The following is a 12651-nucleotide window of genomic DNA, read 5'->3' as shown; positions in this document are numbered from 1 at the left end:
GTCCTTTCAGTGCCTGTCTTATTGACTTCCTCACAGCTGTCAATGCAGTTGGCCATTCTGGCTGTTTAAAAACAGCCTCTTCCCTCGGACTGAATGATACTGAACTCCTTTCATTTCTTCTTTCTCTGCTGCCCAGTTCTCCTAGACTATGTAGGCTCCTCCTGCATAGACAGTCTCTGAAAGGCTGTTTTTCCTCAAGGCCCTGTCTTGAACCTATCTTTTAAAAAATGTCTACACTTTCTCGGGGCTTTGGTTTCCATGCACATACTAATGACATTGAGAGATAAGTCTGCCGTCCAGACACCTCTCTTGGATTTTAAGCTCTTGGATGTAACTCCCAATTGGAGGTCTGCACTTGGATTTCATTATGCCCCATTGAACTCACCATATTCTCCAAACAAATTCATTATTTTCCCCTCCTTTCAAAGCTGCTGCTTGCCCTGTATTGTCCTGGTAAATGGCACTTCCATTTATGCAGTCGCCCTGGCCAGAGACTTGGATATTGTCTCTCTTAGCCTGCAACCCTCCCTCTCATCTTCCGTATCTAATCAACAACGAAAACCTGTTATTTAGTCTCATAACTAACTCTCAAGTCCATTTGCCCTTCATCTCTGCCAGACACTTTTCTGCTCTACACTAACATTACATCTCTCCCAGATGACAATACTTTTTTCCCTAATCCAGTTTCCATAAATCATACACAAGGACCTTTTAAAAATGCAGGATTTGATCGTATCATTCCCCTTCTGAAAGTGTTTATTTACGCTTCCTATCACTTTTATGACAAAGCGCAAATTTTCTAACATGGTGTGGCAGGCCGAATAGTGATGCCCAAAGATGTCCACATCCTGATCCCTAGAATCTATGAATGTTCACCTCACATGGCAGACGGGACTTTGCAGGTGTGACTAAGAGAAGATTATTCTGTATCATCTGGGTGAACTCATTCTAAACATGTGGGTTCCTAAAAAGCAGAAGAGCATATCAGGGAGGTGTGAAGACAGAAGAAGAGGTAGGAGAAATTCAAAACATGAAAAGGGACTCCACTGGCTATTGCTGGCTGTGAGGAAGGAAGGAAACCATGAACCAAGGAATGTAGGCATCTTCCAGAAGCTGGAAAAACCAAGAAAATGGATTCTTCCCTAGAGCCTCCAGAAAGGAACGTAACCCTGCTAGCACTCTGATTTTGGTCCAGTGAGACCCACTTGAGACTTCTGACCTTTAGAACTGTAACATAATACGTTTGTATCACTTTAAGCCACTAATTTGTGGTAATTTGTCACAGCTGTAGTGGGAAACTAGGACACATGGTCTAGAGAGCTCTGTACAGCCTATCTCCTTCCTCATTCTTCATCCTCACTTTCTCCATCAAAACTTTAGCCACAATGAACTTGAAGTTCCCAAGATAAGCTACTTTTTCTCATGTATTCAGGCCTTTTGACCTTCTATTTCCTACTTATTACATGATCTCATCTTGGGCATAATGTGTTTTTTCCCCATGAGCATTCCCTAAACTCCTCGTGTAATTTATTTTTCTCTGCACCTATTTGTATATAATCTTGTTCTCTATTATATCATAAGCACTTTTGCAATGATACATTTCATTTAATTAGCTCATTCCTTCATGCATCCTTTCATTTATCCATTCATCAAATATTTATTAACTGTCTCTATTTGCTAGGCATGAGGGGTATAATGGTGTGCAAAAGAACAAAACAAAATAAAAGAAAAACTATGACCCCTGATCTAAAAGAGATTTTATTCTAAATAACAATATCAGTGAGCTAGGAAACTTTCAATCCTGTTCAGCTTGTTATTGGAATAGGAATGCTAACTGGTGCAACCATTCTGGAAAACAGTGTGGCGGTTCTTCAGAAGGTTGAAGATAAAGCTACCTATGACCCAGCAATTGCACTACTCATTCAAATGTTACAAAAATATTCATTCAATGCACCTAATGTTTACAGCAGTGCTATCAATAATAGCCAAATTATGGAAAGAGTCCAAATGTCCATCAACTGATGAATGGATAAAGAAGATGTGGTATATGTGTGCACAATGGAATATTACTTGGCCATCAAAAAGAGTGAAATCTTGCCATTTGCAATGGGAATGGAGCTAGAGTGTATTATGCTAAGGGAAATAAGTCAGAGAAACAGAAATACCATATGATTTCACCCATATGTGGAATTTAAGAAACAAAACAAATGAACATAGAAGAAGGGAAGGGAAGATAAAATAAGATAAAAACAGAGAGACAAACCATAACAGATTCTTAACTACAGAGAACACACAGAGTTTCTAGATGTGAGGTGGGTGCAGGGATGGGCTAAACAGGTGAAAGACATTAAGGAGGACACATGTAATATATGTAAGTGATGACTCATGAAATTCTACTCTTAAAACCAATATTACACTATACTTTAAGTAATTTGAATTTAAATAAAATCTTGGAAGAAAAAAAAAGGACCATAGTTGATTCTCATATTCATGCAATGTTGGGAAATGATGCTTGGCTACGTCTAGAGGATATTCATGAATCTGAAGGGGTAGAATTCAAGTTAGTTGGGGGTACCCATTATATCAATAGAACCCAAACTTGAAGCCACCACGAGCCTGAAAATGTCACTGAGGTAGTTTATCATTAATTTCAGGAACTCCTCTAGGTTCTATCTACTAATGTCTGCATGGATCTTTCCAATAACTTTCTTTCTCTAGTATTAGTCCTGTTGCCTTCAACTAGGTTATCTCCTCCTGTTTATCTTTTTTTTATATTTATCACTTACTCAGATGATCACATTAGAATTTTGTCTTAACATCTCCCCCAAAGAGATTATCTCTTGGTTGTAGAAACTGCACTGATAGACCAGGGGTATGCTACTTTTGTCTTTCTCATCTGCCGATGAGATCAGCTTCAGAGAATAACTAGTCCAGAGGGTACAGTACAGACTGAAGGATCATGTATGGGGAGGTAAAATCCACTGCAAATACTCCAGAATGAGTTAGAGTCCTTTGTTGAGCAAGCCTAGGACCCAGCCAGTGATGGGGGCTGATGAGAAAGGTGGTTCATCTATTTCACACATAGGTAGAAAGACCCTGCTCCAAAAATACTGGCATTGCCTATAGACTGTTCTCTACCATCCTTTGCTTGAAAATCAGCACCACATCACACCGATTCCCTTCCTTTTTAGCTTCTAACTCGAGAACTTCTTTTCTTTTTTGTAGATTTAACTCACACTCTGGACTCAGTACAGAGCTCTTCCTTTGATCTTTTATTGCCCCCCCAGACCATGATTTGGATTTATCTCATGAATGACCCATGAATGACCCCATAGGAACGTCTCCTGATGACATCCTTGCCTTGGGAGGAGACTTACAGCCCTCTAGATATCAGGCACAGGGTATTTGTTGGTTTACTGGTTCTGTCATAACCAGATACTACAGACTGTGTGGCTTAAACAATAGAAATTTATTTTCTTACACTTCTGAAGTCTAGAAGTCTGAGATCAAGGTATCTGCAGGGTTGATTTCTTCTGAGGCCTCGCCTTGGCTTCTAAATGGCCATCTTGTCCCTGTGTCTTCACATGGTCTTTTCTCTCTACGGCCTGTGTTCAAATTTGTTCTTCTCATAAGGACTCTTTTTATAAGTCACATTGGATCAGAGCCTCACCCCCCTCCCCCATGAACACATTTTAACTTGATTACCTCTTTAAAGACCCTGTCTCCCCAAACAGTCATTTTCTGAGGTATTGGAGGTTAGGGCTTCGACATATGAATTGGGGGTGGGCACAATTCAGCCCACAATATTCAATAAATGTGTTCTTTTTTCTTATTAAGCAGTTTCTTCTATATGTCTACTAGTTTTACTAGTCAACTTTAAAATCTCATTTTCTTATTAATCTTTCATTCTACCACCGAGGGGTAAATTTGGTAGGTGTTATTAGTTGTCTTTTACAGATGAGAAACTAAAACCAGAATTACAGTAATTATCCAAAGTCGGGCATTAGTGGCAAAACCAGATGGAGAATTTACCTCTCTCTGCTCCTAGTTCACTGCAATCTTTCCTTGTCCCCCATGCTACCTCCCCTTACATCACTAATCAAAGCTTCTTTGAAATGACTTAAAAGGTCATAGCTTAGTCAATAATTTTTGGATGTAATAGTTTAATGATTTTTAGACATTTTGAGATACAGAAAGTTAACAAAAACTTCTTTCCTTCCCCTTTCCTTCCTTCCTTCCTTCCTTCCTTCCTAGTATAGCAGTTCCAGGTAAAGCACATTAATTGGACAACTTGTTTCTTTCCTGGACCTATTTTAAGTTTAAACCTAAATGATATGAAATTAGGCAAAAATAAGTTAAAAAGTGTGGGAACTTCTGGCTTTTTCCCTTCATGCACCAAGTGCCTGGATACTTGGAGGCAAAATATGGCAGGACTGTGGGGAATTATTAGGAGGAAATAGTAGATTGTGCCAAAGGAATGCGCTATTGAAATGAATGCAGTATGCAAATGTTAAGATAGGAGGTGAGTGTTCTTGGATAGGGACTTCTGAGCCTAACACTCCCTCGCACACTTCTCTGACTCACTAGGCAGATAATCTCTTGTAGTTCAAGGGCTGTATATGTACAATGCCTACCACCTGCCTTTCACCCTGCTGAGTTATTAGACTGAGTGGAGAAGTATTTGTAAAGCACTGTCTGGATTCCTAGATGAAATGTGTTTATCAAGTAAAACCTATCTCCAAGTGTTTCAATCTCAGCTTGAAAGTCATTTCCCAGATCAAAGTGATGTATATCAGCATGACAGGAGGTCTAACTCTGGGCCAGAAGTGCATTAAATGAAGGGCCATTGATGTACGCCTGGTTCCATCTCCCAGCCATAAAATATTTCCAGCTTTAGTAGAAGGAAACCTCCAGGAGCAGCTCACACTCCAGGCGAAAAAACACCTGCTGTGGGAAGGAATCTTTTTGTCAATAAATAAGACAATGCGGCTCCTCTGAGTGGAGAAATATAAGCTAATTAGGACTGCATTCTTAACCCACGGATCTGCCAGTTTTCTTAGTTCATGCGATTCATCAAGACGAGAAGACAATATAACAGCAGTGCCCAATGCTAATTTTTTCAGGACCTTTCCTGATTTACCAAGACTTATTTAAGAGCTTGTTTTGTGTGCTCCCAGTGAGCCTATATTCAAGGACCTTTATGGAGAGCCTGCTCTGTGTCAGGAATTGTTCTAAGTGATTGGGGCTACAAGACAATGTTCTTGCCATCATGGAGCCTACATTCTAGTGGATGAGAACAATAACCGAGGATCCAGCAAATATGACATGCAGTGTCAGTTAAGACGTATGAACTGTAAAGGAAAATAAAGCAGGGTAAGTGGATAGAGTGCCATGGGGCTGGAGTAGGGGAGGGAGGTTTCTTATATGGGGTAGTCAAAGGGCCCTCTCAGAGGAGGTGTAGTGATTTAAAAACGTGTTCACGATTTTTTTTTTTTTTGGTCATTCTTCCCATCAAAGATGGGGTCTGTGTACTCTCCTTTTGAAGCTGGTAGTGTTTTTCTTTTTAAAAAAAAAATTTTTTTTTAACGTTTATTTATTTTTGAGACAGAGAGAGACAGAGCATGAACAGGGGAGGGTCAGAGAGAGGGAGACACGGAATCTGAAACAGGCTCCAGGCTCTGAGCTGTCAGCACAGAGCCCGACACGGGGCTCGAACTCATGGACCGTGAGATCATGACCTGAGCTGAAGTCGGACGCTTAACCGACTGAGCCACCCAGGCGCCCCATGGTAGTGTTTTTCTTAATGCCTTGATGAGTGGAACACTGTTGAAATGAGCCTGCCTGACTTTTAAGACTAGGTTAGAAAAAGCCATGCAAGTTCTGCTGGCTTATTTAAAAACATTTGCTCTGGGAGCCTTTTCCCACTATGTATAAAACTGACTACCCTGAGTCTACCACATGGAGAGCAGAGAGAAAGAGAGAGCAAGAGAGACAGATTCTCAAGGAGAATCAACTGTTCCAGCCCCTAGCTGTTTGGGTCTTCCCAGCCCGAATGACAGACACATGAGTGAAGAGATCATCATAATAATCCCAGGCCCAGCCACCATCTGACTACATCTGCATGGGATACCCATGAAAACCACTTTACCGGGCCCAGTCAACCCTTGGACTCATGAACCAATAAAATAATTGGTATGGTTTTAACAACCGTCTCGGGATGGTTTGTTACACAGCAAAAACGACCAGAACAGAAGGTGATATTTGATTAGCTACTTGGATGAATTCAGAGAGAAGCTGTGTGAGTGTCTGGAAAAAGAGTGTTCGAAGCTAGGGGCAAATAAATGCAAAGGCCCTGAGGGCGGTATGTCAGAAGCACAGAAGTAGGGCGACAGAGCCGCGTGAGCAAAAGGCAAGGTAGCAGAGGTGCCTGGAGAAGCAGGTAGGGTGCAGCTCCTGCCTTGTAAGCTGTGGTGAGGAGTTTGGATTGGATTCTGAGCTTGATGGAAATTCTTACAGGAGTATGAGACCAGGAGTAACACCCAGAGTTATGTTTTCAAAAGATTTAGAGATGTCTCTGGTTGCCAGATGGAGAGCTGACTGGTAGAGTGTGGGCAAGGGTGGATACAAGCCAGAAATGATACTGATTTGGGCGAGAATAGTCACAGTGGAGATAGCAAGCAGTGGGCAGATTTGGGATATATTTTCAAGACAATATCAACAGATGTGCTGTTAGATTGCGCGTGGGAAGGATACGAACAGAGGAGTCAAGGGTGAGTCCCGGCTACTGCCTGAGTAACTCAGTGAGTAGTGGTGCAGGTTGGGTGAAGATGGGGAGACAAATCAGTGGGTATGTTTTGGACACGTTAAGTTTGGGCCGTTAGATGTTCAAGAGATGCTGACTTAAGTAACTAGACATTGCGCTAAGGGAAGCAGTGTGCACCGTGCAAATAAATGTGAGCGTTGTCTGAATCTAAGTGCCATTTCCCACCATGAGGCTGGATGTGAGTGGGTAGGTCTGGGGTAAGCCGGAGGACTGAGCCAACATTTAAAGGAAATGTTACAACATGTCTGTATGCTGATGGGAATGATTCGGTACAAAGGGAGATGTTGATGATGCAGGAGAGAGAGGGAGAGTTAGAGGAGCAAAGTCCTTGTGGAGGCCAGGACAGATGAAGCCAGTGCAGAGTGGAATGGTGAGGCTCAAAGGAGTCCACCTCTCTTAACGCCATGGGCTTCACTCAGAGAACTGGGCTGAGCTTCAATTGCTGTTTATTTATATTCCTTACTAGACTGTCAGCCCAGTGAGGGCAGAGACCCCCATGACATGTTTAGTACTACCCTGTAGCTCCTGATCCAATGTCTGGCCCATGTCACAGACCCAGTAAATATTTGCTGTATTACATGGATGAATAAACAAATGACCATCCTTGTCCGATAGTAGTTGGTAAATAAATATCTGTTAGCTCGTATTGAATATGAATATCAAAAACATTAAAAACAAAGACTGACATTTTGGATATCTTCAGTTTAAGAGTTAAGCCTGGCTTTCCCATTAACAGAGGTGTGGGTATTTGTCCAGATTACTGAGATAAATTTAATTCAAATAAATTGAATAATAATTGCTAACATTTGGGGCGCCTGGGTGACTCAGTCGGTTGAATGTCCGACTTCGTCTCAGGTCATGATCTCATGGTCCATGAGTTCGAGCCCCGCGTTGGGCTCTGTGCTGATAATGAGGAGCCTGGAGCCTGCTTCGGATTCTGTGTCTCCCTCTCTCTCTCCCCCTCCCTCACTCACAGTCTGTCTCCCTGTCTCTCTTAAAGGTAAAGAAACATAAAAAATAATCATTGCTAACATTTGTGAATGCTTAGTTTATGTCAGAATTCCTCTAAGTCTTTATTCTTATTATTTCACTTAATTTTTACATCAGCCTTGTAAGATATGTTACCAGTATTATCACACATTAGAGATAATGAACTGAGCCTCAGAGATGGTGAGTAATTTTCAAGTTACACAGCAGAGGGTACTTGATAGCCAGGTTAGGATTCAAATTCAGGCAGTTCCTCTCCAAGGGCCACCTACCAAATCCCTCTCAGGATTTCTAACTCCCAGTCTAGTGCTCTTTCTTAATTATTTGAAAATAAAGAGTAATATAAATATGAAAATTATAATCACACTAAAAACACACCATGTATATGGTCAAAATACGAATGACAAATTGGGGAAGTGTTTTTAATTCCTACCAGAGACAAAGGACTGGTTTTTTAAGTGGCCATAGAAATTCATAAGAGAAAGACAAGAGGCTCAATGAAAAAATGAGCAAAGGATATGGACAGTCACAAAGAAAAACATACATATGGCTTTCAAACATATGAAAGGATGTGCAATCTTATTGTGGGAATTTTTTTGCAATGTATAAAAACATCAAATCATCATGATGTACACCTGAATCTAATAGGATACTGTATATCAATTACACTTCAACTAAGAAATAATAACAAGAAAAGAGAGAGGGAAATTAAAACTATTTCAAGATACCATTTTTTCACCTATGAGACTGGCAAATATCAAAACACTGGCAAGGCTGTGGGGAAATAAACACTGTCATACTCTGCTGGGGATAGTGCAAAGTAATACCCACCTCCCAGGGCCATAGGGCAATTTTAGCAAAGTCACAAAGGTACCTGGGAGTTAATCCTCAGGTACAACTATCCACTTGCAAAATGATATAGGAATAAAAGTATTCATCGCAACACTGTTAATAGTACAAGAGATTGCGAACAACCTAAGTGTTAATCAATAAAAGATAGATTATCTGAGGCGTATAGCCACACAATGGAAAAGTGATCAGTTGTGTGGACAATTGATACAGAGAGGTTTCTAGGATATATTGTAAAGGAAAAAGGAAAAAACAAAGTGTAAGAGAGTATGTAAAGGAAAGGGGAGGAATAAGATTATATATGTCACTATGTTTTAATCTGCACTAAGAAATTCTGGAAGGATACACAGAAAGCTAACAAAGATGTTTACCTGTGGGAACAGGGTATACTGGGAGAGGGGTAGTATTCTAAGTACTTTATATGCAATAACACAAATCTCTCTCAAGACATTTCAATGTATATATTATTATATTTGTTGGTCTTTGAACCATGTAAACATGTTGTTATTTACAAATCAAAAAGAAAAAAATAATGAGAGCTGCACTCACGGAGCATCACTGTGCGGGGGATATTGCCTTTATTATCTCAGGAATTTCACCCAGCAAGTCATGTTTGCATTCCCATTTTGCAGGTGAGGAACAGATTTAGAGACATTAAGAACTTTGCCAGGGTCACAGACCTAATAAACTATGGACCCTGGAATCAAACTCGAGCCCTCTGGCTCCAAGACCAGTATTATGAGCTACGACTCTACTCACGCATTGGTTTTAACATTTCTATCCTACCTTGAGAAACAGAAGAGATGATGCCCTGCTCAGGACCTATTCTCATGGGCACTCTTACGTTTGCAAACAAACGATTATTAATATCCCCAACAGTTCACCAGTAGCAATAACTCACTGTCGCTGTGGCTTCAGATGAAGTATCTGAAGCCATATGATATCCCCTGAAGGCTGGCTGGAACTTTATCCCTCCCTTTACTAACCAGAAAGCATATCAAAGTAATAGCAAGTTATAATTCTAAAGAATATTTCACATGTACTGAGTTTTTCCCACGTGCCAGGCACAGACGTTGTAAGTACAATATATGGAATATAATTTAACTTTCACACAAACCCTTATTAGGTAAGTGCTATTATTGTCACTGTTATGGGGTAAATTGTGTCCCACCCCGCAAACACAAGTTGAAGTTCTAACCCCTGTACCTCCGAATGTGATCTTATTTGGAAAGAGGGTCTTTACAGAAAAAAAAAATCAAGTTAAAATGAAGCCATTAGGGTAGGTCCTAATCCAATATGATTGGTGTCCTTCTAAGAAGAGAAAATTTAGAACGTGACAGACGTGCACAGAGGAAAGGTGAGGTGAGGCTAGCCCTGTGGTGACAAAGGCAGAGACTAGAAGGATGTAGCCATGAGCCAAGGGGATGCCAGGGATCACCAGCCACCGCCAAAACTGGGGAAGAACCCCGTTCAGATTCTGAGGGAGGACTGCTTTGCCAACACCTTGATTTCAGACTTCTAGCCTCCAGGATGTGAAACAATAGGTTTCTGGTGTTCGAAGCCGCCCAGTTCGTGGTACTAGGAAACGAATACAACCCTTGAGGGAACCGAGGTGCAGAAATGTTGAGTAATCTGCCCAAACTTACATGGTTTGTTAGTTAGTAATGGCGCCTTGAGTTGGGGAAGCCTTGCTCCAGAGGAGTGCTCCATTCTGATCAAATGTGTGTTTTAAAAAAATCATTTGTGGGGCACGTGGGTGGTTCAGTCGGTTAAATGTCCAATTTTGGTTCAGGTCATGATCTCAGGGTTTGTGGGTTTGAGCCCCAGGCCGGGCTCTGTGTTGACAGCTCAGAGCCTGGAGCCTGCTTCTGCGTCTCCCTCTCTCTCAGCCCCTCCCCCCTCGTCCTCTGTCTCTCTCTCTCTCTCTCAAAAATAAAATAAACATTAAATAAATTTTTTTTAAAAGTCATTTGCAAACTCCAGTCCTCTGGCTGAACTATGTGTCTCACTTCACGACTGATCCGAACACTGTGTTTTGACCTCAACCCTCTGTCAAAGGGCAGAGCACGGAGTGTTCCAGCCCGGGCAACCCTAACAAACTCTTGAGAGCCTGGCGGTGAGAGTGCTTGAAGCCAAATCCAGCTCAGCGGTGCAGAGCTGGGGGGTCCGCCGGGGGCGGGGGGCTTTCTGGTTCCCCCTGAGACAGCTGAGTGAGGCCAGGACCCAAGGGCACAAACTTCAAAGCGGATGTAGCCTTCCTCACAGCCTCTCATTTTTGATCAGCAGGAGTCTCAATCCAGGAATGTGGGTTGTTTGAATTATTTTTTTAACTTAAGAAAGCGTCAGGGTGGAAGGCTAAAGCAACTTGTAGTGACCGCCTTCCCAAATCCCCTTTGCACCCAATGCCCGGTAAGTGAAAATATCTTCCGAATGGAAAAATGCTTTTTAGCTAACGCGGAAGAGGAAGTGAGGGTGCAAAGGGGAGCCTGGTGAAGCTTCACCCAGACCCGTGCTGGTCTGTGCAGCACCTCTGTGTCCCCTTCTGCTGGAAGCTGTAGCCCTGTGAGCAAACCACAGGCCGAGTGGGGCCCAGGAGGCATGGCGGTCCCCACTGGAGCCGACAGGGAGGCAAAGCTGTGCTCGAGATGGACATCAGATCCCAGAATAGAATTTGGTTAAACCAAGAGTCAAACGACCAAAGTGGAAATGGAAGCACGTTGCAGTTAGTGTCTGAGCAGAGGAGACAGTGTTTGGGCAGATAGTATCCCCTGACTATACTGTCAAAGCCAGAAATATTTCAATACTGTCCCCAAATCAGATCATGCCGGATGGCATGATCTACATGTTCTCCAGCAATTTTGGATACGGCGTAGTTGTTTGGTAAGCACATCCTGGCTTGGCCTGGAATGAGCTACAAGTTCCCAAATAGGATCAGAACAAAAGGAGAGAAAGTAAGTCTTTGCCAGAAGCAGGGCTGACAGGTCTGTGCTATGGTGATTCTTCTCGAAAGGAGGAAATTGAGGGTTGATGGGGGTGGGAGGGAGGGGAGGGTGGGTGATGGGTATTGAGGAGGGCACCTTTTGGGATGAGCACTGGGTGTTGTATGGAAACCAACTTGACAATAAATTTCATATTAAAAAAAAAAAAAGGAGGAAATTAACCCTAGGCCTAAGGTCAAAATGTGTGCCTCTGGACATAACTTTGAATGTCAAGGAGGAAAGGCCAAATGTTTAACCTTTGCCTGACATGGGAGCAAGAAGGTGATATATCCAAAAGTTAAGAGTGCTAGACATTGAGGCAGAATGAGGGAAAGATTAATTTTTTTTTTAATTTTAAACTTCTCATATGTTAGATACTGATAAGCTCAGGTTTATCAAACATACTCTGGTGAAAACCAGCTTTGCTTCATAATTCCAAGTATTTAAAGATTATCTCGGTCTTAACATGTGAATGGCTTGTTTGAAAGAACTTTCTGGAAACAGCAGCAGGTTTCCTTACAAAACTCTCCAAGACACACCCCTGCACTTTTCTCACCCCTTTCCAAAGTTAAAACTTTGGGGCTATCTACCTCAATGTGGGTTGAAATTTTATCTGCTTTCCTGCTAAGAAGTAGGCCTTGAGATAAATATCAAAGCAGTGAAATTCCAGAGACAAACAGAAAAAGAGACTCACCTAGGAGTGGGCCCAGCACTCAGGACACTTATTTGTAAAATGCATATTGCAAAGGCAAACCTCTGGCCGGCAGACATCTTCTCTCTTGAGGCAGCTCTGTGAGGAATGGCCAGACAGGTCCTGTAAGGCGTTTATTTGCAAAGGGCCAGAGAACTGTGGGACAATTATTGCCTGTTTTCTGTCAGGATTTTTGTCAAACAGGACTTCCTGGGAGCCAAAGTCCAATCAAAGGAGAGTCATTTTGTAATTCGTGACCTACTGTCCTCTCATATTGATGAGCATATTCGGCCAACGAGACGGTGAGTGCTAAATTGGCTAAC

The 12651-nt window shown here is 42.0% G+C and overlaps 1 protein-coding gene across 1 annotated transcript in view; it reads right to left on the bottom strand.

The window, feature by feature from the left end:
• Positions 1-12408, bottom strand: part of C9 (complement C9) — a 53390-nt gene extending 40982 nt beyond the window's left edge. The window contains exon 1 of the mRNA XM_007095451.3: positions 12332-12408. Within this exon, the coding sequence (XP_007095513.1) occupies positions 12332-12408 (77 nt within the window). The remainder of the gene's footprint in view (positions 1-12331) is intronic.
• Between the last annotated feature and the right edge of the window lie 243 nt (positions 12409-12651).

Source organism: Panthera tigris, chromosome A1, assembly GCF_018350195.1.
Source record: "Panthera tigris isolate Pti1 chromosome A1, P.tigris_Pti1_mat1.1, whole genome shotgun sequence".
Classification (NCBI taxonomy): Eukaryota; Metazoa; Chordata; class Mammalia; order Carnivora; family Felidae; genus Panthera; species Panthera tigris.
The sequence above is the reverse complement of the archived record's forward strand: the minus strand, read 5'-3'. Positions and strand labels throughout refer to the sequence as shown.